The sequence below is a fragment of the Cetorhinus maximus genome, chromosome 7, assembly GCF_964194155.1.
Source record: "Cetorhinus maximus chromosome 7, sCetMax3.hap1.1, whole genome shotgun sequence".
NCBI classification, from domain to species: domain Eukaryota; kingdom Metazoa; phylum Chordata; class Chondrichthyes; order Lamniformes; family Cetorhinidae; genus Cetorhinus; species Cetorhinus maximus.
The window spans coordinates 21,476,054-21,503,620 of record NC_135885.1 but is presented as its reverse complement, the minus strand read 5'-3'; the positions used below and the strand labels follow the sequence as shown (position 1 = coordinate 21,503,620).

The window sequence follows — 27,567 nt, the reverse complement described above, 5'->3', positions numbered from 1 at the left end:
TTGGCCCACACTGTTGCCACTATACATAAATTTCCTCCTATTGTCTCCTGTGCTGTGTGGAAATGGCTTAGGACTGTTTTACTGTGATACTACACCTGCATTTTAAATTGTCAAAGTAATGGAAGCCTAGAGTATGTGAAGTCTATAAACTGATGAGTAAACACAGCTGATTCTGCCCAGAATAAACAGCACTTTAGACGCTATAAGCAGCAACTTTGAAACTGGCATTAATGCAAATAGCTATTGGCTATCATTTTTTGCCTGATATAAGCAACTCTCCATTTTAAAGGTGAATGTTTAAGATAATGGAGATTTTAATAACTTCCTGGAGAATTTTCCTTGATTGCCCCCACTACGTTATGCTATAAATGCTTAGAATAAAACCAACACTGCTGAAGCCTGCTTTCTTCTTTATGCTTTACAAGTTTGCTACAGGAAAGAGCAACAAACAATCAGAGCTCATTTTTTTTTTGTTGCTTTCAGGCAGTGCATTCCAAACACTAACTACTCACTGTGTGAAAATGTTTTCTCTCACCTCACATTTGCTTCTTTTGCAAAACACTTTAAAACTGTGCCCTCTCTGGTTCTCGATCCGTTTACGAGTGGGAACAGTTTCTCCCTATCTACTCTGTCCAGGCCCCTCGTGATTTTGAAAACATCTATCATGTTTTGGCCCACACTGTGGCCACATGAAGGGGACATGTTAGGGAATTTTTTTTTCTCTTATTTTTCATATTTTAAAAAAGTGTCAGCGATCTCCCTGAGGCTGCACTTAGCCTCAGGGAGATGTGCGCTCTTTCGTGCACATGTGTGAAAGAGCACACACTTGCTTTTGGGGAATCCCCCCGCCTGCACAGGGAACGCATAGCGCTTCCCGCCAGACGTCACGCTGGGCGGGCCTTAATTGGCCCGCCCACGTAAAATGGCGGCGGGGCCCACTTCACTGGCAGGGATCGGCTCCGCGCCCGCCGGAGACTGGGTCGGGCCCGCCCGCCCGACAGGCAGAAAATTCTGCCCATTATCTCTTATATTTAGGAACAAGTTCATTCAAAATGTAGAAATCTGTCGGCACATTCATTACTATTACACAGTGCAACTTCAAATGAAAAGTAAAGATATATATGCTTTCATGTTAATAAGCAAAGTCCAGAATCCATTAGATAAACAATTCTGCACGTACCACAGGCTGCACTCTAAAGTAACCAGGCTCCAAGAGACTAATAGAGTGAAAGGAGCATCTGTTCTTTCAATAACATGAAACACATGTCAGATTAATTTGAGTTAAATCTACTGATATTGGCCTTTTTACAGTCCAAGCTTGTCTGTCCTAATGATCCTTCTGTCTAGCTGATTACCTTTACATAACAGACACGTCACTGCCTCCTCATCTCACACGGTTGAGATGACCATATGTGATTAAGGACTGCGCAGCAGGTAGCCTCCAAAAATAGAAAAGGAAACACACTCCTCTATTTCACAGCCAGACAGTAATCTGGCCTCTCTGGGGGGAAAAAAAAAATACAAGTGCTGCTTTCTTAAATTTGAAATGGTTCCATGGTTTGCCCCTGCCCCCTGCAACTTGAATCAGTGCATAAGTGTGCCACCTAATTTAGTATTGAGCCAGCAGATTTTGGGTTCAAAATACCATTTCTTCTCAGCCAGCTAATTTCAACAGGTGCCCCAATTGATATTCTGATGCTGTTAATAACTCTGAACTAAATGAGGGGGTGGTGGGGGTGCAGGAGGGTGTTGTTCAAGCAGGGCTCCTGATTCCTAATTTTTTTTTTATTCTTTCACAGGATGAGCTGGCTAGGCCAGCATTTATTGCCCATCCCTAGTTGCCCTTGAGAAGGTGGTGGGGAGCTGCCTTCTTGAACCGCTGCAGTCCATGTGCTGTAGCTACATCCACAGCGCTATTAGAGAGGGAGTTCCAGGACTTTTTTTTAAAAAATCCATTCATGGGATGTGGGCATCACTGGCTAGACCAACATTTATTGCCCATCCCAAATTGCCCTCGAGAAGATGGTGGCGAGCTGCCTTCTTGAGCTGCTGCAGTCCACATGGTGGGCCAGGCCATTTAAGAGGGCATTTGAGAGTCAACCACAATGCTGTGGGTCTGAAGTCACATGTAGGCCAGACTAGGTGAGGCAGATTTCCTTCCTTAAAGGCCATTAGTGAACAGATGGTTTTTATGACAATCGATAATGGTTTCATGGTCATCATTAGACTTTTAATTCCACCATCTGCTGTGATGGGATTCTAAACTGGGTCCCCAGAGCATTACCCTGGGTCTTCGAAATGCTCAATGTCAATACTAAATCTCTGAGGAAGAGTCACATGGACTCGAAACATCTTTTTTCTCTCCACAGATGCTGTTAGACCTGCTGAGTTTTTCCGGTATTTTCTGTTTTTGTCTCTGAAATACTAGTCCAGTGACAATACCACTATGCCATTGCCTCCCCCCTCAACCCCATTTTGACCCAGCGATAATGAAGGAACAGCAATTTATTTCCAAGTCAGAATAGTGTTTGGCTTGGAGGGGACCTTGCAGATGATGGTGTCCACATGCATCTGCTGCCCTTATCTTTTGAGGTGCTAGAGGTTGCAGGTTTGGAAGATGCTGTCGAAGGAGCCTTGGCGAGTTGCTGCAGTGCACCTTGTAGATAGTACACACTGCTGCTACTGTGAGTCAATAGTGAATGTTGAAGATGGCGGATGGGATGCCAATCAAGCGGGCTGCTTTGTCCTGGACGGTTTCAACCTTCTTGAGTGTTGCTGGCACTGCACTCACCCAGGCAAGTGGGGAGTATTTCATCACACTCCTGACTTGAGCCTTGTAGATGGTGGACAGGCTTTGGGAAGTCACGTACATAATGTCCAAGGTTAGTTCAACAAGCGGTGCTCACCCTTGTTCGGGAACCGTGCTTCTCAAACTCATTCCCAGTGTGACCCCGTTTCAATGCCCCAAGCTTCCCGTGACCCCAATGTGAAAATTTGGAGGTATAAGATTTATTGAACGAGGGGATGGGGGGGGGGGGTGGCATTCAGCTCCTGAGGTGGGGTGGGGGGGGAATGAAGTTGATAGTGAGTGGAATTCTTTAAACTGCAGGACTTTTTCTAGAAGGACGCCTACCTTTTCACAGGCGTTTTTTGCAGTCGGGATCAGGCCTCAAAAGGTCTGTCCGTTAGGTCATGCCCACCATTAGAAAAAAAAAGTCAGGATTTAAAGGGGCCTCGCAGCTGTTAGCATTCAATCCAAGCTCCGCGGCAGCCATTGCCATCTCAGAGCTCGCGACCCCAATGCCCAGTAGGAAAAAGCAGTTCAAGATCTCCAAATCCCAGTAAAAAATGAAAATCGGTAATACTGGAATTCCATTTTACGATCTTCAAGACCAGTTCGGACAAGTTTTACTGGTACCTGTCATTTCCAGGTTTCATTGTTTTTCCCTTTCGGGTGGGTGGGTGGGCAGGCGGGCGGGGGCGCAACCCACCATTTGAGAAGCCCTGCTCTTAAATCTCCTGACACCCACTGCTTGGGCTCACGGCCACAGTGAGAAAGTTGACATGCCACTGAACTGCAGCCCAGCAGAGACGAGTGACTGCAGGACAGGAGAGAATGCTGGGGCAAAGATTAACATAAAATATGTAACAAAGTACAAGGGACAAAAGACAAAAGTTGAGAGTAGATTAGCAAATGAGCGAACCGACTTTGAGTAATGATTAAATGACACCTCATTGTTAATTGTTGATCCAGATATGATTGTGTTCACGTTCAACACAGATTCGGCAAAGATTAACTGGAAAAGTATGACCTTTTCACCTCAATGCCGAGTAATGGTAAATTATTGTACTGTACCTTCTGGACTTGCAATGCTCCCAAATCTCTGAAGGCAAAAACAGTTCAGACCAGTCAGTCTTATTTCCCAGTTTTCACTGGTGTTCCATTTTAAGGTATACAAGACCAGTTCAGACCAGTTAGTCTTATTTTCCAGTTTTTTTTTTTAAACTGTTTTTTCATTCTGGGAGACAGATGGACATGCATCAGGTGATCCATCTGCATGGGATTCAGGGCTGCTAGCTAGAACTAGATAGGACAATTCCTGTCTACAACCGCCACTCAGTTACAGGTAGGCAGTCCCGAAGAATGGGCAGTCCTTTTTATGTTTGCGGCAAATAGTATGGTAGAAGAACTCTAGTCTTTCCTAGTGCCCTGTATGGAACTGTGCAGTACTTACATATATCCTCGAAATCTGTTCAGGTCGTTGTGTGGCTTTTCACATTCTATCACACTGTTAAACTTCATGGGGTCAAATTCTGTCTCCTAAACACAAATAAAAGGAAGGTAAGAAGAAATTGAGTTAATCATGATGATTTCAATCTTCACGTTATAGTGAAAAAAAATAAATGCACCAAAGGACAACAAAAGAATATTCTGGTCACAAGGTGTCACATCTTGGGCAGGAAGTTTGATTTTGGGTGGGACCGTGATGTTGGGGTCAAACGGCGCCCTGTACTGTGTCAGGTGCAGTGGTTTGCCCTCAATTGGTTAATCAATTGCCAGAGGGTGGGATTGCCGTTCAATGAAGGATAGTGGGTGCAGTCTTGAGTGAGAGTGAGAGTGAGAGAGAGAGAGAGAGAGAGAGAGAGAGAGAGAGAGAGAGAGAGAGTGAGAGAGAGAGTGAGAGAGAGAAGCTCCATCTTGCGACATGGCTTCAGCAACTTTTAAAAACTTTTACAGTAAAAATTGTTTTTTTTTTAAAAAACAGCTACCAGGACACCATAGTTAAAGGGGAACCCTGTTATCAGGTAAACGGGGAGGGCCGCAAAACCTACCTGGAGCGCTGGCCACAAGGAGGCCATCTCCAGTCAGCTGGTCCTGTTCCTGCACTAGGGTGGAGATGTCCACATGCCCACTGGATTTTACATACAAACATATAAATGAGGAGCAGGAGCGGGCCATTCGGCTCCTCGAGCTTGCTCTGCCATTTAATAAGATCATGGTTGAGCTAATTGCGACCTCAACTTCACATTCCTGTCTACCCCCGTTAACCTTTCACCCCCTTTTAATCAAGAATCTACCTACCTCTGCCTTAATATTATTCAACAATCCTGCCTCCACCACTCTCTGGGGAAGAGCTCCAAAGACTCTCGAATCTCGGGAAAAATCTCTCATCTCCGTCTTAAATGGGAGACTCCTCATTTTTAAACTGTGTCCCCGAGTTCTAGTCGCTCCCACGAGGGGAAACATCCTTTCAGCATCCAGACTATCAAGTCCCCTCAGGATTTCATATGTTTCAATAAGATCACCTCTCATTCTTCTAAACTCCAATGGATACAGAGACAACCTTTTCAACCTTTCCTCATAAGGTAAACCCCATCCAAGGTACGTGTCAAGCGAACTTTCTCGGAACTGCTTCTAATACATTTATATTCTTTCTTAAATAAGACCAACAAAATTGTACATAGTACTCCAGATGTGATCTCACCAACGTGTACAACTGTGCTGGTAAAAATGTGGTACAACTGTAGCAAAAGATACTTACTTTTATATTCCATACTCCTTGCAATAAATGACAACATTCTATTTGCCTTCCTAATTACTTGCTGTACCTGCATACTAACTTTTTGTGGTTGTCATGAAGAGATATTAATGTCTATAATGTTATTGGAAATTATTTTTTAAATGTAATTGTAGTGGGGTCTGTGTCTGTCTTAATTGGATTAAAGCCAGCTAGTCTGGGTGCTTTGATGTATAGAAAGAAGTAGGTTTGAAATGTTAATTAGATAGATAAACGTAAGGAGGATAGAAGGTAAAAAGTGTAAATTTGCATTTGTTGGATAAAGCATTGAAGAGTGGGAGTAAAATCTTGCACCTAGCTGGGAGGCGCCAAGCAACGTGTTTATATTACTAATAAAATTAGTGGGATGAAAATGTTATTGTTAGAAGGCGTGACGTCAAAAGCCTAGTAATACCATGGAAAATTTACATTGAAAGGGGAAATTAGGTATAAACAGAAAGGAGTTTGTGTGTGTACGTCAGAGGCATTTAAGATCTAACCAGCCTGTAAGCCTACAGCTGTGTCTGCAAAGGATTCAAGTTGCAAGGGAACCTCATTTTGAATTTGTACGGCCAAACGTGCTTTGCCTGGGGCTGCATCTTCCGGTCGGTGAGCAGGGGGCGGGGCCCACTCGCCGGGGAATACAATTACACGGGGCGACGTCGGGCGGGCGTCCCGGCATCACCCCGCTTCATTTACATTTTCAGGTCGGCGGGCACTTAAGGCCGTTAATAAAGTAATTGAAGTAATCAATGGACACGCTGGTCCAACCTTAAGGTTGGCGGGCAGGCCGGGAGCCCAGGCTGCCTTCCGAAAAAAACATGAAACCTCATCCACAGGCGGGATGAGGTTTCATGAGGGATTTTAAAATTTCAGGATATTTTTTAAATACAAGTTATGGACATGTCCCAACTCATGTGACAGTGTCACGTGATGAGGCATGTCAGTAAATTTTTTTTTTATTCTTTAAACTGGTTTTCACATTTGAGCTGGTCTCCCTGAGGCAGCACTTGGCCTCGGAGATCTGTGCGCTCTTTAGCGCGTGTGCCAGCCAGTTTGCAGAATGAATTTGCATGCTCGCCCACTTCCATACTCACCCTATATGGGAGGGACAATTCTGACCTGTGTGCGCGCTCATGATGACTTCCTGCAGTTGCTGTTTGTAATGGGGCTGTTTTTGGTTTAAGCCAAGTTTTGGCTCACTGATGGATTGCTGGAATCTTTCAACAGTGAGGGAAAGGGAGGAGTGTCACAGGTCTGATAGCACCAGGCATGGGAGCTCAATGTTGAGGCCTGGGAGAAGCAGCTCGTAAACTTACAAACTTTCTTTGCAAATGGAATGAGTTTCGAGATTGGCTCCTGGGCATGAGTGTCCTTGTTAATTTTTACCTTTACCTCCCTCTCCTCACAGAATCACAGAGTGCAGAAGAGGCCCTTCGGCCCATCGAGTCTGCACCGATACGTGAGAAACACCTGACCTACCTACCTACCTAATCCCATTTACCAGCACTTGGCCCATAGCCTTGAATGTTATGACGTGCCAAGTGCTCATCCAGGTACTTTTTAAAGGATGTGAGGCAATCCGCCTCCACCACCCTCCCAGGCAGTGCATTCCAGACCATCACCACCCTCTGGGTAAAAAAGTTTTTCCTCACATCCCCCCCACTAAACCTCCTGCCCCTCACCTTGAACTTACGTCCCCTTGTGACTGACCCTTCAACTAAGGGGAACAGCTGCTCCCTATCCACCCTGTCCATGCCCCTCATAATCTTGTTATGTTTAGTTCCCTTCGGGGCCTGGCTTGCTTAATCCGGTCCCAGCTTTGATGGGCTCTACACCTGAAACTTTAAAGTGCTTTTTTTTTTTAGAAATGCTCGCAGATATGCTAAATATTATCAGTTTTGATTTCTGTAAAAGACTGCGCTCAGTTCACCCTGCAGCTGGGGGTTTCAGTTTCCATTATCAGTCCCGAAACTACGTTCAGTTTCGATCTCCTGTGGAGGAACAGGAAATACCTGGTGCAGATACCAAGCTGCAGCTCTCAAAGTTCATTCAAATTTGGTTTAGGTTGAAGTTTTTAAACCAGGAGCTATTTTCACTGATAATTCATCAAGAATCTAGTCTAATTGTAGCAAAAAAAATTATGGACACTCACTTGTTGTAAAAGCGCATTATTTGTCAGTGAAAATAAAATGAGATAAAAACGGAAAATGCTGGAAATACTCAGTGGGTCAGGCAGTGTTGGTGGAGAGAAACACAGTTAATGCTTCAGGTTGATGACTTTTCATCAGAACTGCTATAAAATAAGATATTAGGTACATTCAATATTCTATGGCGGAGGATCCCTGTCTGGTCAACTGAATTCTCAAGTTCAATAAGTGCCTCCAGACAAAACACGTATTCTCAGACCATTTCTGAAGTAAAAGGCAGCTCTTGAAAGATAATGGGCATGAAGCTCTAACAGCTTCTTCCATTGTTGTGACCACTGTGACATGCCATTCAGGCCACTGCACTTAATAATAATAGGCCCAAATAATAATAGAAATAGGAATCACTTAGTAGAAACTGAACTGGACCAGTCAGATAAATGCTGAGGTTACAAGAGCAGGTCAGAGGCTGGGAATTATGCAGCGAGGAACTCACCTCCTAACTCCCCAAAGCCTACAAGGCCCAAGTCAGGAGTGTGATGGAATACTCTCCACTTGCTTGGATGAGTGCAGCTCCAACAACACTCACGAAGCTTAACACTGTTCAGGACAAAGCAGCCCACTTGATCGACACCCTATCCACCACCTTAAAACATTCACTCTCTACACTAGCGTACAGTGGCAACAGTGTGTACCCTTTTTAAAGAATTTTTTCATGGGATGTGAACGCTGCTGGAAAGGCCAGCGTTTGTTGCCCATCCTGAATTCATCGAGAATTTGGTGATAAGCCACCTTCTTGAACTGCTGCAGTCCAGCTGATGTAGGTACACCCACGTGATGTTAAGAGGTTCCAAGATCTTGACTGCAATAGTGAAAGAATAGCAATATTGTTCCAAGCCAGGATGGTGTGTGGCTTGGAGGGCAACTCGCAGGTGGTGGTGTTCCCATGCACCTGCTGCCCTTGTCCTTCCAGGAGGTAGAGGTTGGGGGTTTGGAAGGTGCTGTCGAAGAACCCTTGGTGAGTTGCTGCAAGTTCCCCTCCCAAGTTACACATGATCCCGACTTGAAACTACAAATCGCTGTTCCTTCACTGTCACTGGGTCAAAATCCAGGAAGCCCCTCCCTAACAACACTGTGGGTGCTGTTGGACACCGCATAGACTGCAGCGGTTCAAGGAGCTGGCTCACCATCGCCATCAGGGATGGGCAACAAATGCTGGTCTGGTGAGTTACACTCACATCCAATGAAGGAATAAAAGAAAACAGTTCTTGTACAGTTTGATTGATTTGCAAAAGAAAAATAAAAGGATGATATCATTATGAGGAATTAGGAAATCAGACTGCAAGGCCAATCTGAAGTAACAACAGATACATTTATTCACTCAGTAGTCCAGAGAACTCTTCAATAATTCTGGTCATTTAGGGAGTGTAGTTGTGTGTATGTGCACGCACTTAATTCAGCTCAATCCTTTCAGTAGCTCCATATCCTCAACAAGGTCACCACAGACACTACTGAAACTTAAATTAGGGACTCGAAGGATGTCAAAAGAGGATCATTGCAATTTTAGAAATGAATACAGCCCTGCATCATTTCTGCAGGCACACTCAGGCTGAAGAAGAATTTTTCCATTACATGTGGAAAGCCGAGGCCATTGATTAGGAGTTTGATTTCTAAAACGGGCCCTTGATGAGAAAGCTCCCTCTTAAATAAGAGACCTGGTAATAGCATCTTTTATCTACTCATTTCTAGAAATAATTCAGGAAGGATAACAGTATGCAACTACCTTTCAGGGAGCTAAATGAGCTGACAGCAATGATGTCGTTGTTTAGCTGTTGTCTTCAAACAAGTTAATAAGTGAATAAAAAGGAGCGCTGTGATGATCTTTGAACATCCTAGACGCTGGGCGTACCCAACCCATTACAGTTTATGATCCCTACCCGATCAGCAAACTTTACAAGTTCCTAACATAAAATGTCCCCAAGTTAAGCAGCAAAACAAGCATTTGCCCGAGTTCATTTTTCAATTTTAAACCGTGAACGTCTCCTTATCCAAGGCCACTGCTTACAATCTGACTGGCTTTATTGACTTCGAGCTACCTCTGGTGTCACTGAGCAGTAAAGTGCTCAGCTTTAAAACCAGGCTCCTACATCTCCAGCCTACCTCCCTGACTGATAGCAATACACTTTGCCTCACTGTAATAGGACAGGCTCAAAGCTTGGCTCTTCCGAATGGTGGCACTCATACGGCTCACCTGGAGGATATGTTGCTTGGGTGTCATTTGGGCTGGTGACTGAAGAGGAACCAGATTTCCTGTAGGTCCAGCAAATTAGCTGGCTGGCTTTCCTCAGTGAAATTGCTTAACTTAATGGTATTGCAGCTGAAGTGCTACAATGGAGGGGTAAAGGTAGTGATGCATTCTACCGTGTGCAAAATCTACCAAAAATCAACTGGATTTAATTTATAGTATGAATATAAAACAGGTATAATATTTTGAGGAAAAGCAAAGTTGCTCTTGATGCATCTATCAACAATTATATGTCATACAATAAACGGGCTCAGATTTTCAAGACATGTTTACTTGGACTTGGAAAAAGTTACACTAATACATTTTCTATTTTTAGAATAGAACTAAAAATGAACTGGTTTGTTTAGAAAAAGCTTCCAAAAGTTACCTCATTCCTGTCTGCAGAAGCTATCAAAATCATTCAGAAATAATTCAGGAAGGATAGCGGTATGCAACTACCTTTCAGGAAGCTAGATAGGCTGCAATATTGCCCAAAATAAAACCTTTGAAGCAACATACTGATTCCCTCTCCAGGCTGTACACAGAATAGATAAGTTATTGATCTGTATCCAGTTGTGTCTGCACTCAAATCATTAACCTGTCTTTTCTCTCTCAAGCGTTGGCTGGCCCAGCTAAATATTTCAGTATTTTCTGTTTATAGAACGTTCTATATTTTTTGGCTCTCATACAACATGGGAAATAGTCCAAAGCATCAGATATGATGCAATTGTTATACAGGCTTCAAGTAAGGGAATAATCAAAAACCAGAGAGTTTACTACAAAGCCACAGTGCCCAAAAGGGAGATTTGATTCCTAGATGTAAAAATCTTCATTTTCAGTCATTCTACAGACAGGCACAACAGGATTTTGAATTTTCAAGCACAGGCAAATGCTGCATTTTAAAGTCACAAGGTCCAGATGACATTTTATTGTGTGTTGATTGTACGTTAATTGTGATTAACTGTATGCAGGTTGTCAGCGTTCACTGATGATTCACTTGGGCCCCTTTAAAATGAGGCAGACTAGAATTGGGTTAGGGGTTATATGCTTGTGATGTGTAACACTGGGCAGAATCTTGCCCTTGGATGGCAGGCGGGTGGACAGCTGACCCCTATCACTGAAACGGGGCCCGCCGCCATTTTGAGTGGGCGTGCCAATTAAGGCCCGCCCAGCGGCATCCCCGACGGGAAGCGCTATGCACTTCCTGTGCTGGGGGGCTAATCCCCAGCTGTCGAACTGCGCTCTTTCGCGCATGTCTCAGGGAGAATAGTGACATTGGGGAAAAAAAACTTTAAAATTAAAAACAATAAAAAATTATCAACATGTCCCCCTCATGTGACAATGGGACATGTTAAAAACGAACACAAACTTTATTTTTGTTCAAAACGTACATGAAACTTCATCCCGCCAGTGGATGAAGTTTCATGAATAATCAGAAGCCCGCTGGGGCTCCTGGCCTGCCCGCCAGCCTTAAGGTTGGCTGGGCAGGTCTTTAAGTACTTTAACTAGCCTGTCAACGGCCTCAATTGGCCATTGACAGGTCGGCGGGCAGACAGCTGATTTCGCTGCCTGCCCGCCTTCCTAAAAATTTAAATGGCCCGGGATGACGTCGGGGATTCCTCCCGATGTCATTTCCCCCTCGGCGAGCGGGCACCGCCCCCAAGTCGCCGAGGGGAAAATCCTGGCCACTGTGTATAATATGAAAATGTGTAAAGATTGGCTCCAGTTCTGTCCTTAATCAACTGGCTTTCAGGAATAGAACATTCTGTACAACAAAGTTGAAAGAAAAATCGTCTCTTGAGCTGCCATTATGGATACCTCCCCAGTTCAACTTCATCCCCAAATATACAATGTAGTTCACATTTAAACAATGCACTGATCACTCGTCTAGTAGTTTTTCCACTCTGCGTGATCAATTATCTTCTCTTTCTCTCACAAAACGGCTCTTGCACTCCAATTGTCTTGATTACTGTTTGATCCTCATCATTCCTCTTCCAGTACACAATATGCTATTTCACCCTCTTTTGTATGTGCTCAGTTTAATCCTTTGTCTGCGTATCTCTGTTCCTGGAGGACATTATTGCCCATTCCCTCACTGTTTGCCTCCACTGCACCATCTCCTTACTTTCTCAAGGTACAACTCCCTCCTTTCCTCTACATTCTGTTTACACTTACAAGACTTGAAAGCAGATTGGGAACTCCAAACCTCAAATAACCTCAGAATTTATCTCGTCTCACTGGCTTGGGGCACGTGTCACCTTTATATGAAGGAGGCTGCAGTGCAAACTGGGAGGAAAATTGGTGAAAGCATGAAGTGTACAACTTGTAGACATATTTTTAAAATTGACTACTTTGGAGAAAATGTATATTGAGGACAACACAAATCAAGGCAAAGCTTCACCAAGTGACACTTAAGGCATCCATATATACTCAGGAGCAAAACTATATCAACAGGGGCAAGTACAAGAATCTGATGTTCAAGGTCATTTTCTTCTCATGGTTCTGAGATTAGCCTCGTCACCATTAATCACATGATGGATAATACCATGCGGTTAGATTGGATCAATTAGAATACCAGGTGGAAATACATTCATAGACATAAACATTATGGACATAAACATTATGGATAAGATAAAAGCAAAATACTGCGGATGCTGGAAATCTGAAACAAAAACAAAAACAAAAATTGCTGGAAAAACTCAGCAGGTCTGACAGCATTTGTGGAAAGGAAGACAAAGTTAACGTTTTGAGTCCGTATGACTCTTCATCAGAACTAGAGGAATAAGAAATGTGGTGAAATATAAGCTGTTTAAGGGGTGTGGGACAGGTGGAGCTGGATAGAGGACCAGTGATAGGTGGAGGCAAAGGAGAGATTGCCAAAGATGTCATAAACAAAAGGACAAAGGGGTGTTGATGGTAGTGATATTAGCTAAAGGATGTGCTAATGGTGACATTAAAGGGTAGAAAGCAGGATGAGCAAGTGACAGATGGCCCTAGTGGGGGGTGGGGTGTGGGAAAGGGATCGAAATAGGCTAAAAGGTGGAGATAAAACAATGGATGGAAATAAACTTTAAAAATAATAATAGAAATAGAAAAGAAAAAAATATATAAGAAAACATAATAATTATTAGAAAAAAAGGGGATCAAAAAGAGGGTGAGGATGGAGGAGAGAGTTCATGATCTGAAGTTGATGAACTCAATGTTAAGTCCAGAAGGCTGTAAAGTGCCTAATCGGAAGATGAGGTGCTGTTCCTCCAGTTTGCATTGAGCTTCACTGGAACATTGCAGCAGGCCAAGGACAGACATGTGGGCATGAGAGCAGGGCAGTGTGTTGAATGGCAAGCGACAGGGAGGTCTGGGTCATGCTTGCAGACAGACCGAAGGTGTTCCACAAAGCGGTCACCCAGTCTGCGTTTGGTCTCTCCAATGTAGAGGAAACCGCATTGGGAGCAGCAAATGCAGTAGACCAAATTGAGGGAAGTGCAAGTGAAATGCTGCTAGTGTTTGGGCCCTTGGACAGAGAGGAGGGGGGGGGAGTAAAAGGGCAGGTGTTGCACCTTCTGCGGTTGCATGGGAAGGTGCCGTGGGAGGAGGTTGAGGTGTAGGGGATAAAATCTTAGCTTGAAAAATGTTACATAAAAATGAAGCTATAGAACTGGGAAACAGGAGCAGAATGAAAACCCATGAGAGATTGCCAACACAAACACTAATTTTTCTTATAACAATAGCAGCTCATTAATCTATCAAATTTTCTTCAGCACCTTCTATCAACCAAATGTGAAACACAACCTAAGTTGATGGAATGACATATCCTCTACTAGGGGCAAGTGTTCAGATATGGAAACCAGACCTTCTCAATCCAGGTTGCAGTGGGCCTGGGGCCACAGGGCCAAAATGGCTCAAATACTATTAACTGGCAAACTTGTAAGCAGCGCCGATGACTAACGAGTAGGAAATTATTTTAAAATAAAGACTTGGGCGTTAAAAATTTCCTGCAAATGCTGACACGTCTCGATAAATATAGATCTAAAAATGGAATTACGTATTCTTGGGTGGATTGAGTGTTGGGGGTGGGTGGGTTGTGTTTTAAGCAACCCTGGTGAACTTCAAAAAAAAAATTCAAAACAGGGCAAAGTCGAACTCTGGTGAAGTTCAGTCAACATTGAGAGCAAGAGACAAAAGGCTTTTAGAACTAACAGTTCTTTCCAATTAAAAGTTGGTGCCAAGAGTACCTACACTGCAAAAGCCAACATTTGGGCCGTCTTGTATGAAGAAACAAGGAACACTCAGGTTTAAGCCGAAGGAAGGCTAATTATGGTCAATCTCATCATGTTTGTACAGTGGTATGAAGCGGGGGGTGGGGGGGGGGGGGGGGGATCGAATAACTTGCCAACTGCCAGGCTTTTGGCAAAAAGAGAAATCTGGCCATGAAAAGGTTCTGGAAATGTCGGTCAACAGTGAATGACACTTAAGACTGAGTCTCTGCATTAGAGACTGATCATCTAGGTTTAGTCCACCTAGCGAATAGATGGGGAAAGGGGGTCTTATCTTGGTTGTAAAGAAAGCATAAAAGGTTTTTTGGATAACTCCTGCAAACCACTCACACAGGCAAGATGGGATGAGTGGATTCCCTCTGAACTGTATGATATTTAAGCCAGAGAAAGTTTTTAGGAATGAGGCTATAGTTGGGAAAAGGTTTTAGGAGTAAACCAAAATGGGAAGGCTTTAAGCACATTTGCAAAGTTGAATCAAACCTTTAAATTGCCTATGTAACAAATCATGTTGAAAGCCATTAATTGCAATCGTTATTTGGTTTTGATATTTATCCTGCGCGTCTGACACTTTTTAATTAACATAACCATTCAGTATGATAGATGAGGGGCTCACCTATCTGACTGTCGTAGTTTTGCTTAAGGATCCCAGTATCTGTCTTTCCTTTTCAGATTCTGGGGCTCACTTGCTGTGCACATTTCCAGCATTTCTGAGGTTAATTCCAGCTTTCTTACATTCATTTTGTTTTTTTTTTCAAACATATCTTTACTAAGCAAAATATGCCCATTGTCATTGTGATCTGCCACTCAAAAAAAAATGCAGGGCCATGGGAGAAGAGTGGAATTGATTGGAGAGCTCATGCAAAGGGCCAGCACAGGCATGATGGGCAGAATGGCCTCCTCCTGTGCGATATGATCCTATGGCACTGTGACTGTTCCAAGTCATTTGAAAATTGCTTACCAGCTCAGTGAAACCCTTAATAACCTGTCGCTGCTTGAGGTTGGTCTCTCCATCCAAATTGGCAGTCTCAATATGGCACAGTCCATCAGGATCACTGGAGTACAGCAGCAGGATATCAGCAGGAATGATTTCATTGCATCGCAGGCGAACAAAATCCCCAACTTGAACTTCTTTCCAGTATTTTTCAACATACTTTTTCTCATCCCTTGAAAGAATGAATTAAACACACCAGTCAGTCACTTGAGTGTGGATACGCACCACACAGGTAAAAATACCTGCATGCATTTTAAGAGATGCATAAAATGTTTAGTTATGGCACTATTAGAGTTACCTTCTTTGGCTTCAAATAACGCTCTGCAATATTAAATACACATTCAAATAAATGCCTTCGAAAGTCGTTGTTTCGGAATAGAGGACAGAGAAATTGTGTGTGAACATGTCGAAAGGTTTGTCATGAATAATAAAGAATGCAACTTCAATGAATTTAATCTCTTAAACGATACAGGAGCTTAAAACAAATTAAATAGATGGCATGCTACGCACCAGACTTTTCACTATTCAGGAAGGCATCAAATAATTTTGGTATTTTATGGAAAGGACTTATTTTGCAGGGAAGGCAAGAACATGGTTAACCCATTTAATGGAAAGGTCAGTTAACTTCCACCAAGACCCAACTGAAGATATTAAACACAAAATAAGAACAGAGTGCTTCTGTTTATCTGTCTTCATGAACGTTTAAAAAAAAAGTGTGAGACCATGTGAATTAACTCAATTGTAGTTAACCAGTCCAGTTATACCAATTACAACTAGTTTCAAAGTCTCTGCTACACATGCTGCCACGTCAGTGCTTCTGAAACTCTCTTGCTGCTGGTAGGAAAACATGTAATATGATTAAAGGCAGCCAGCTATTGCAACATAACCAGAAAAAAAACGTTCCCTGTAGTCAGACGGCACCATGTGTGTGTTCCATGGAGAATGTTAAGAAGGTGCATTCATGAACAGCGTAGTTTAAAATTTCATCTCTATTAGCTCCTGAAAGTGACAGGACTTCAAGAAGCTGTTTCTAGATTCTTATCTCATTTAACCACCTTGCCAACACCACTCACCTCCCCCTTTATTTTGGAAAGGGAGCCCAAAAGGGAGGGGTCGAAAGGCAGCAGGGGAGGCCAGGGCCGGTGGCGGGGGGGGGGGGGGGGGGGGGGGGTGTCGAGAGGGGGCAAGGGAGAGAGAGACAGAAGTTCTCAACCTCAGAATGTCCTAAAGCATTCAGAGCCAATTACTTTTAAACTCTACCCAGCTCTTCACTACTTCTTTTCCTAGATTGTTTGTCTAACATACCACCCAGAACGAACTTCCATTCCCTCTTGTTCAACTTCAGGAAGAACAAAGCCATCTTCAGTCCCTGTCATGAACTCCCCAGTTCCCCAACTCAGGGTCACAAACTCATCATCCTATTTGACCCTGAGCCAGAAGGGGCTGCTTCTTCCACCTCTGTACCATACCCCGGCTCCACCTCCACCTCTACTTCTGCCCCCCTGCTGCTGAAAACCACATTCATGCTTTAGTCATCTCCAAACTCCACTATTCCAATGTCCTTCTAGTCAGCCTCCCTGTGTCCACCATAGAAATAGAAATCATAGAAATTTACAGTACATGAGGAGGCCATTCAGCCCATTCTGTTCACACCAGCTGACAAGTCCCCATTCAGGCTGGTACCACTCTCCGGCTCTTGGTCCATAGCTTTGTAGGTTATGGCACTTTAAGCGCGTATATAAGTACTTTATAAATGTTATGATGGTTTCTGCCTCCATAAACATTCATTCATCCAAAACTCTGGAGCCCTATGCAATTCCATCTTGCTCTTCTTCGCCATCGCCTCTCTGTTCGCTGACCTGCATTGGCTTCCAGTCATCTAACACTTCAGATTGAAAATTCTCATCCTCATGTTTTCAATCCCTTTATGACTTTATCTTTGAAAGCTCTTCCAGCAATACAACACCAACCCCACCCTTTAGCCTCTGGACTTCAAAAGGCCAGGGCAACAGGAATGTGAATATGCCCATTCCCCTCCGCGATTCTCTCAACCCCCATGGTCCTATGCTTTGGAATCCTCTCTGTAAACCTTTCTTCCTCTCCGCCTTCAAACCCTTCTTGGAACCCACCTCAACGATCAAGCTTTCAGTCACCGTTCCTGTAAGCTTCTTCTTTGGCTCAGCATCTATTTCTGTCTAATTACCTTTCAATTAAATGCCTTGTTAAATTAAATGCACCTTATTAAAAAGGTACTCAATTGTTGTTGTGCTCACTGTCAGCATCTCCAACAGCGTAGCACTCCCTCAGTACTGACGTGTCAGCCTAGATTATGTGCTCAAGGCACTGAAGGGGGGCCTGAACCCATGACCCCCAGACTCAGACAGGAGTGCGCTTTCAGGGCCAAATCTAATACCTAAAAGATAAAAGGTGAGTTCTGATGAAAGTTCATCAACCTGAAATGTTAACTGCATTTCGCTCTCCTCAGGTGCTTCCTGACTTGCTGCGTGCTTCCAGCATTTTCTGTTTTTATTTCAGATTTCCAACATTCATGGTATTTTGCTTTAGGATAAGTACTTTTATGTGTAGTTACTGTGGTAATGTAAGAAACGTAGCAGCCAATTTGCACACAAGGTCCCACAAACAGCAATATAACAATGACTAGATATATCAGCTTCAGCGATTTCGATCGTGAGATGCAAATTGATTAGGACAAACTTCTCTGCGCTTCTTTGAGTAGTGCTATAGGATCTGTTGTGTCCTCCTGAGAGGGCAGACAGGGCCTCATCACCCAAAAGATAGCACCTCTGACAGCGTTGCACTCCCTCAGGACCAAACTCCAGTCAGTCTGGATTTTTGCACTCAAGTCGGACTTGAACCCACAACCTTCTGACTCAGAGGTGAAAGTGATATCCACTGAGCCACAGCTAGCACTGCAGCTCAGACAGGCATTCTTTCACTTCATCAGCTTCACAGCGGTTTCAATAAATCTAATACTGTGTGCAGTTAATTGCAGACTTGAGTTTAAAAATTAAAATGATCCCAAGCGTCCATTGGACTAGCTTTAAATATTTGTTAACGAAATGACAGGATAGTTGTTGCTTTTGGCACACACGGTTCTAAGTTGGGTAGTGATGCCAAACTTCTAACAGTTTTTATTGCTGTGTTTCAAGTGTCTCAACGCAATTCAATTAGAAAGTGAGTTACTTGGAATTGTGCTAACTTATGTAAGCAAATATTCTTGCGTGGGTTTTAATGAATGGTGGTGGGAGACACATTGCTCACGCCCACAAACACATTAGACGCGGCACCACCGCACTGATAAGTCGCATTCATTTCCAAATAACGGGGAGTATTTTCCACCAGCAACTTATATTTATATAGCGCCTTTAACATCATGAAATGTCCTGCTTCACAGGACCGCTATAAAAACAAAGCATGCCACTGAGCCATGCAAGGTAATATTAGGTCAGGTGACCAAAAGCCTGGTCAAAGAGGTAGGTTAAGGAGTGTCCTAAAAGGAGGAAATTGAAGTGGACGGGCGGAGAGGTGCAGGGAGGATATTCCAGAGCTTGGAGCCTGGGCAACTGAAGGCATGGTCACCCATGCCGAGGAAGAGGAAGAGGAGATGGAGGTGGAGATGGTTTTTGCTGTGAGTTAAGGCATGGGCAGGAGAGTTCTGGATGATCTCAAGGGTAGAATGTGGGAGATTAGTCGAGTCTAGAGGTAACAGAGGCATGGATGAAAACGGTGTAAAACATGAATGTACCATGTCACGAGCCAAATACTCCACCAAACAGCAGTGTCCAGACAGAACAGGAAAGAAAAAAAATGACTTAATGGTACATGGATATTATAATAAACTTCAGTACCTCCCTAATATTATAAGACCTTCAAGATTGCAATTAAAAAGTTTGCTGTGGCAAATAAGAGTAACACATGTTTATAAGACCGCAGGTCCCCTTCCCCATTAAGCCCTGCAGCTATCAAATCTACAAATATTGTTACAGGACTAAGAGATGCTCTGTGAACTACGCCCGTCTCCGAATGGTTAACACATACACAAACAGTCCTGTGACAGTGGATTTATTGAATAGAAACTATTGAATAAATGGAACACTGTGCTCATCATGAGGGTGTGCCACTATTACAACATTAGGCAGTTGATGATGTGGTTGGTGTAAGTTAACCATAGTGCCACTCTCATGTAGACTGAACACACTGAAGTAAAATGAAGCAAGGCAGATGATCAATGCATAGTCCCGTTTCTTTACGCAGCCATCTTTTCCCCTCTTCCGTTCTCCTCCTGAACAGAACTGAATTCTGCAGTGAACCTCCAGCCTTCCATTATCTTGCCCACGTGGCTACTCACCATGTTCAATACCAAGTATTGAGCATTCCGAATTCCTTACACACACACGCATTCCAAGTTCCTTACACACACACACACACGCATTCCAAGTTCCTTACACACACACACACACACGCATTCCGAATTCCTTACACACACACACACACGCATTCCGAATTCCTTACACACACACACGCATTCCAAGTTCCTTACACACACACACACACGCATTCCGAATTCCTTACACACACACACACACACACGCATTCCGAATTCCTTACACACACACACACGCATTCCGAATTCCTTACACACACACACACACGCATTCCAAGTTCCTTACACACACACACACACACGCATTCCGAATTCCTTACACACACACACACACACGCATTCCGAATTCCTTACACACACACACACGCATTCCAAGTTCCTTACACACACACACACGCATTCCAAGTTCCTTACACACACACACACGCATTCCAAGTTCCTTACACACACACACACGCATTCCAAGTTCCTTACACACACACACACGCATTCCAAGTTCCTTACACACACACACACGCATTCCAAGTTCCTTACACACACACACACGCATTCCAAGTTCCTTACACACACACACACGCATTCCAAGTTCCTTACACACACACACACACGCATTCCAAGTTCCTTACACACACACACACACGCATTCCAAGTTCCTTACACACACACACACACACGCATTCCAAGTTCCTTACACACACACACACACGCATTCCAAGTTCCTTACACACACACACACGCATTCCAAGTTCCTTACACACACACACACGCATTCCAAGTTCCTTACACACACACACACGCATTCCAAGTTCCTTACACACACACACACGCATTCCAAGTTCCTTACACACACACACACGCATTCCAAGTTCCTTACACACACACACACGCATTCCAAGTTCCTTACACACACACACACACGCATTCCAAGTTCCTTACACACACACACACACGCATTCCAAGTTCCTTACACACACACACACACGCATTCCAAGTTCCTTACACACACACACACACGCATTCCAAGTTCCTTACACACACACACACACGCATTCCAAGTTCCTTACACACACACACACACACGCATTCCAAGTTCCTTACACACACACACACACGCATTCCAAGTTCCTTACACACACACACACGCATTCCAAGTTCCTTACACACACACACACGCATTCCAAGTTCCTTACACACACACACACGCATTCCAAGTTCCTTACACACACACACACGCATTCCAAGTTCCTTACACACACACACACGCATTCCAAGTTCCTTACACACACACACACGCATTCCAAGTTCCTTACACACACACACACGCATTCCAAGTTCCTTACACACACACACACGCATTCCAAGTTCCTTACACACACACACACGCATTCCAAGTTCCTTACACACACACACACGCATTCCAAGTTCCTTACACACACACACACGCATTCCAAGTTCCTTACACACACACACACGCATTCCAAGTTCCTTACACACACACACACGCATTCCAAGTTCCTTACACACACACACACGCATTCCAAGTTCCTTACACACACACACACGCATTCCAAGTTCCTTACACACACACACACGCATTCCAAGTTCCTTACACACACACACACACACGCATTCCAAGTTCCTTACACACACACACACGCATTCCAAGTTCCTTACACACACACACACACACACACGCATTCCAAGTTCCTTACACACACACACACGCATTCCAAGTTCCTTACACACACACACACACACGCATTCCAAGTTCCTTACACACACACACACGCATTCCAAGTTCCTTACACACACACACGCATTCCAAGTTCCTTACACACACACACACGCATTCCAAGTTCCTTATACACACGCATTCCAAGTTCCTTACACACACACGCATTCCAAGTTCCTTACACACACACGCATTCCAAGTTCCTTACACACACACGCATTCCAAGTTCCTTACACACACACGCATTCCAAGTTCCTTACACACACACGCATTCCAAGTTCCTTACACACACACGCATTCCAAGTTCCTTACACACACACGCATTCCAAGTTCCTTACACACACACGCATTCCAAGTTCCTTACACACACACGCATTCCAAGTTCCTTACACACACACGCATTCCAAGTTCCTTACACACACACGCATTCCAAGTTCCTTACACACACACGCATTCCAAGTTCCTTACACACACACGCATTCCAAGTTCCTTACACACACGCACACACACATGCATTCCAAGTTACGCATGCACGCACAAACACACAGAGCCCAAACTGAGGCCATTCAGCCTGCTGTGCCTATGCTATCTCCTGTGGCAAGGAAGGTCACAGCAACAATGCATTACATTGCAAAGCTGCCTTTCTGACAATGTTCAATGCTCACTGAACAAACAACTGAACTTCTTTGGTGCAAAGACATGTTTAAATGTTAATTCATGACAGTCGTAACTACAAGATAGTAAACTTTATATTAAACAAAATGTTTTTAGCCCTTACACAAGTCGTCATCCATTAACAGGGAATGGCTTGAAGTTTTATTCAGTTGTGGGTTCAGATAAACTGGTTTACAAACAAATCTATCTTCAACAATTAGGCGACTATTTATTCATAACCTAATATGTCCTTCCATCACAACTGCTTTTTTCCCCCCCAAAAGTCACCTGGTAAATGAGATACAAGTGGACTGAGCATTCTGAAACCATGGGGAGAATTTTCTCCCCGTCAGGCGGGCCGGTCGGGAGCAGGGCTGATCGCCGCCCTCTATTGGCTGCGTACCGCCATTTTACATGGGCGGGCCCAGCAGTGCTCAGCGCTACCTGCTCGGGTGGGGGCAGGAGGGAGAGTCCGGGCCAGCGCAAAGAGCGCAGAAATCTCCGAGGAGATTATTCGGACACGTCCCCTCGTGTGGCCCAAACAGGAGATCAGGAAGACGTGTGGTAACGTCGGGCCCCGCACACCGAACTGAAGATTCTGCCCCATGTGGTTTGCACCATGCAAGTATTCAATTTTAGGTTATCATTACATCAGTTAAAACGTTTCCGCAATTTCTTCAGTGGGTTGCAAGGTGCACTGTAGTACGTTTGCAATGAACAACTGACGAAGAAACCTGCAATCATTTTCTGTGGCCTATAAATAGCAGGTTGACAAGTTTGCTCATTTATAGTGAAGTCCACTTGCTCTGCACAAGCTAGCGCCACGCCTTTATGTTGGGTGGAGAAGAATCAACTTTATCAATACGCAAGTCACATGCTGTATTTGCATGTCACGAAAGTGTGTGGCTTCTGAAACACATTATGCAACAGGGCAACATTTATAGATCAACCATGATCTTATTGAATTGGTCTGAATGACCTACTCCTGTTTCTTAAGTTCCTATTTCATTGTACCTTGCCAGCAGCCTCAACTCAAAGCCTTTGTTTGAACAAAGAAAGGGCTTATTACAATTTAATTTGCCACAAATGGAAAACATTTCAAGATTAACTGAAAACTAGCGCATCAGTTCTTGGTGTTTCTTTCACAAAGCACCAGATTTCAGAATAATGACTTGTGACTCACTGCTTTTTCCATTCTCCGGGCACTGTTTTTGGAGGATTTCATTCCAGATTTATTCTCAATTATTACCAAATGTTACTGTCTATAGGTGGGTCAAGGCTTGGCAACATGCACCCATCTATTGCAAGAACAGGGAATAGTGTCAAGGAGCCGCTCACAGTCAGAGGTAGGGTTTGGAATTAAGACGAGGACAAAAAAAAAATCGAGAGGAAAGCTTGGCACTGAAGAGGCAACACAGACAGGAACAGGATGCTGAACCTCTTGCTGTTGTTTTAGGAACCAAAGTAAAACCCATGGCAGGTACTATAATGTTGACAGTGCAATACTAGATGTGTTTCATGAGGATTAAAAGACTATTTGTGCAAAAGTAGTTTAAATGAATAACACTTCAGTCAATACCCGGTGGTGTTTATCCTGATGCTTTTAAGCCCAACTCTTAAGATAGCTGTCAAAGAGATGACCTTCACTGCAAGGGATTTAAGTTAGAGGACGAGAATTTTAAATTTGAGGCAATGAGGAGCCACTAGATTCCTGAATGAAGCTCAAATTTGCAGATAATGGGTATGTAGATGTATCCACCCAACTTCACGTAAGGGGAAAAGCTAGAAAATTCCAAAAGCGATCTGGTTTCCAGCCAGATGTTTCCCTCCCTGCCCTGGACTAGCCTCGGGATTTTAAAGGAATGGTGCATTACTATTCAGCTATTCCATCCCTATCGCTTTCAAGCACCAAGTGTGCACGCAGTAATAATCCCAATTTTTAGTTTTCTCATTCAGAGAGCCAGTGCAGCCATGATGGGCCAAATGGCCTCCTTCTGCGGTGTAAGGATTCTGCAATTTCACTGCAACCAGCTGCCAACAGACTGCAGGGGACTGGGCAGGGGAAGTCCACAAAAAATATACTGGATAGAAATGGACCTGCACATTTGGAACTAAACTATAAATATAACTAAAAATATCCCATAATCACACATAAATAAAAGTGACGATACCACACTGGGAGGAAAGAGATGTGCAACTTTGGAACGAATGCCATCGTTCTACCCTCCAACTTTCCAGCCGAATGACTAATATCTAAACACAATCTGTCTCTAATGTGTGTGCTGTAAGATGTCCACTACAATACTCAAAAGTCCAGAGTTTCACTGCAAGAATAGCTTCAATGGACTTAAAAAAAAACAAGGCCCTTCAATTCTACAGTCATCTTCCCCCATCGTGAGTTTGTCTTACAAAGCCACTGACATCAAATGAAAAACAGGTGAAGAAACTCCTGTACATATCTAATACCATCAATCAAAAAAGGTCAGCTTTAAATACAACCCTGGAAAATTGACAGGTGCTCTGACACACGGCAGAAACAAATTCTCAAGCGCTCCAGCAAAGCGCAAGTGAATTGCTCACAACCTTTCATAAAAATGAATTAATAAAACAACATCACCCGTCAGTCATACGTCAGGAGGGGCAGTTTTCATCAGCCGGTGCGATTCAAGTGAAGAGTCGTGACAAGTACCCCCCAAAGTGGAGGCAGAGGGGGAAGGAAACGCTCCCCGTGGAACCCGGCCTGTAAAGAGAGTGACCACTGACAAAAGCCACCAGCTTCTTAGTGCCTCCGAGACATGGGTGCTGAATCATCGTTTAAAACAAGGTGGGGTGGGGGAGCGGGTGAGGTGGGGAGAAGAACCAGCACCAGCACCATTTGGTTCTCGCCTCATGCTGTGCTTGCCAATTTGAATCCTATCAAATCACTGACGGATTAGTTGCTTGGGGGTGGGGTGGGGGGGAGAGAAATTTATTTGGTAACATAAACATGGAAATGAAAATTTTTAATTTGCGACTCAAGAATAAATCTCTCACGAATGTTTCTTTAACAGCAAAAGATTTTTCTTTTTTTTTTGAAACAGGGTAGCAGAATGGCGCAGCATTGCAGGGGCTCATCAATAATGTGCTCAGCAACAATTATTAAGAAACACATTCTTGTTAACCCTTGTTAATCTTGTTAAGTTCATCTTCAAGAGACCTCTTAAGAAAGAGGACAATAACATTTTATTCCACAGGTCAATTTAAAACCACAAACGAAAAGCAATAATATCCTGTATTATTCTGGCACTTGCTTGGTATACACACTACAGAATAGTGCAGACAGACACAATTGTAACCAGTGCACCTGTCTCAGGATAGCTGACCTTGATGGTTGCTGGGGACGCATGGAGTCTGGAGGCACTGCACCACGTGAGCCACATTTCCCAAAGCCTTTTTGCTGGTTTCAATAAAACTGCCTCGGTAAGTGATAGTTATTAACTTCATTAAAATTCTTCAGTAAAAGCAGCGTTCCAAGCATCAACTCTCTATTCACTTTGCTGGAGCAAAAAAAAACAAGTTAACTAGTGTGTTTTCTGACATACTTTGGCAATGGGGCTACTGACCTTCCTTTCGTGCATACCCGCTCCCCACCTCCCCCTACAAAGTGCTGCATCTGTGAAAACACAGACATGGGTGTTTGACCACTTTTGATCAATTCCTTGAAGCCAATCCAAGAATCATGTAGTTTGAAGCAGATTTATAACTTGGGCCTTCCGCAGATCAGGGGTAATGGAGGGGTAGCAAAGTACACACAGCCAATGATGTACTTGTGAAGTGTAGTCATTGTTATGAGGTAGGGAACGTGGCAGCCAATTTGTGCACAGCAAGCTCCCACAATTTTTCTAAACAGTGCCATGGGATCTTTTACATCCATCTGGGCAGGCACTTGGGGCCTCGGTTTGAGGTCTTATTCAAAAGATGGCACCTCTGACAGCACAGCACTCTATCAGAACAGCACTGGAGGGTCAGTCTTGATTTTTGTGCATGAGCAAAAAAAAACAAGTTAACTAGTGTGTTTGTCATTTATCATTTAAAAAAAAGAGGCACCAATAAATTGGACAAGGCTGCTCGATATTTGGCTATCTAGCAGAGTTTGAGCTGCAACATGAGCTTCAGTGGTAGGTCTGTCAGGGCACAAACAGGCAGTGACTCCATCAAATCCATCGATCGCAGCTGAGGGCTACAACTGATCTCAGCATTCCTGAATCGATTAACAATGAAAAAAATACTAGCCAAGGTTCCTGCTCCTAATCTCTACGCTCAGTGATGTGTGCTGGAATGTGCAGTGTGTGGATGGTAGGCGAGAATAGGAACAGGCTTGGCTTTATTGCCTTCCATGACCAACAACAACTTGCATTTATATAGCACCTTGAAGGTAGGCATTTCACAGGAGTGCAACTGGATAAAAATTGCCAGCAAAGCACATAAGGATTAGTGGACCTCTATCCAGCTCTACTTGTCCCACCCTCCCCTTAAACCAGCTTATATTTCACCTCTTTTCTATTTTTACTTAGTTCTGTTGAAGGGTCATTCGGACTCGAAACGTTAACTGTGCTCCTCTCCGCTGATGCTGCCAGACCTGCTGAGTTTTTCCAGGTGTTTTTGTTTTTGTTTTGGATTTCCAGCATCCGCAGTTTTTTGCTTTTACCACATAAGGATTAGGGCAAGTGACCAAGAGAAAGGTATTAAGGAGGAGAGGCAGAAAACTTTAGGGAGGGAATTCCAGAGCCTAGAGCCTGAGCAGCTGAAGGCACAGTCGACAATGGTGGGCTGGAGGAAATCAGGGATACACAAGATGTTCCTCCAATTTTAACCTCGAGTACTCGAAGGGTTGTAGGAAGTTAGAGATAGGGAGGGTCAAAGCATGGAGGAGATTGAACACAGGGATGAGTATTTTAAATCTGAGGTGCTCCTGTTCTAGAAGTCAATATATTTCAATGAGCAAAGGAGTAACACACTGAGGTCATATCTGAAGAGTCGCTATTGTGCCAGTTAACAGGAGGCTGCTAGTACCCGTAAAGCTGTACCTCAGCACAGGTCACTGCCTTCAGAAAAGAAAGATCAGAGTAAATTAAAGCAAAATAGATTTAACAGATAACATTGTGCATTTAACAATTCACTGGATGTGCTATAGCTGTTCTGCCTAGTTCAATAATGATCAAACAGTACTACAGTAGGATCAGAACCATCAATATAACTTTCAAAGCACTATTGTCCACAGTACTTGCAGATAAGCCACCAGAAACTCCAAGAAAGATATAATTGCTGTAACACAATTCACTGGATGTGCTATAGCTGTTCTTCCTAGTTCAATAATGACCAAACATTACTGCAGTAAGATCAGAACCATCAATATAACTATATTCCGACTAGGCACTTTACAGCCTTCCGGACTGAATACTGTTCAACAATTTTAGATCATGAACTCTCTCCTCCATTCCGACCCCCTTTCCGATCCCCCTTTTTTCCCCAAATATTTATAT

The 27,567-nt window shown here is 43.7% G+C and overlaps 1 protein-coding gene across 1 annotated transcript in view; it reads right to left on the bottom strand.

Annotated features, from left to right (window-relative positions):
• The window catches only part of atp10a (ATPase phospholipid transporting 10A), a 183,300-nt gene that overhangs the window by 121,147 nt on the left and 34,586 nt on the right, over positions 1-27,567 (bottom strand). Inside the window, exons 2-3 of the mRNA XM_078545152.1 lie at positions 15,222-15,426; positions 4,236-4,321 (exon numbers count right to left, since the gene is read on the bottom strand). Of these exons, the coding sequence (XP_078401278.1) occupies positions 4,236-4,321; positions 15,222-15,426 (291 nt within the window). The remainder of the gene's footprint in view (positions 1-4,235; positions 4,322-15,221; positions 15,427-27,567) is intronic.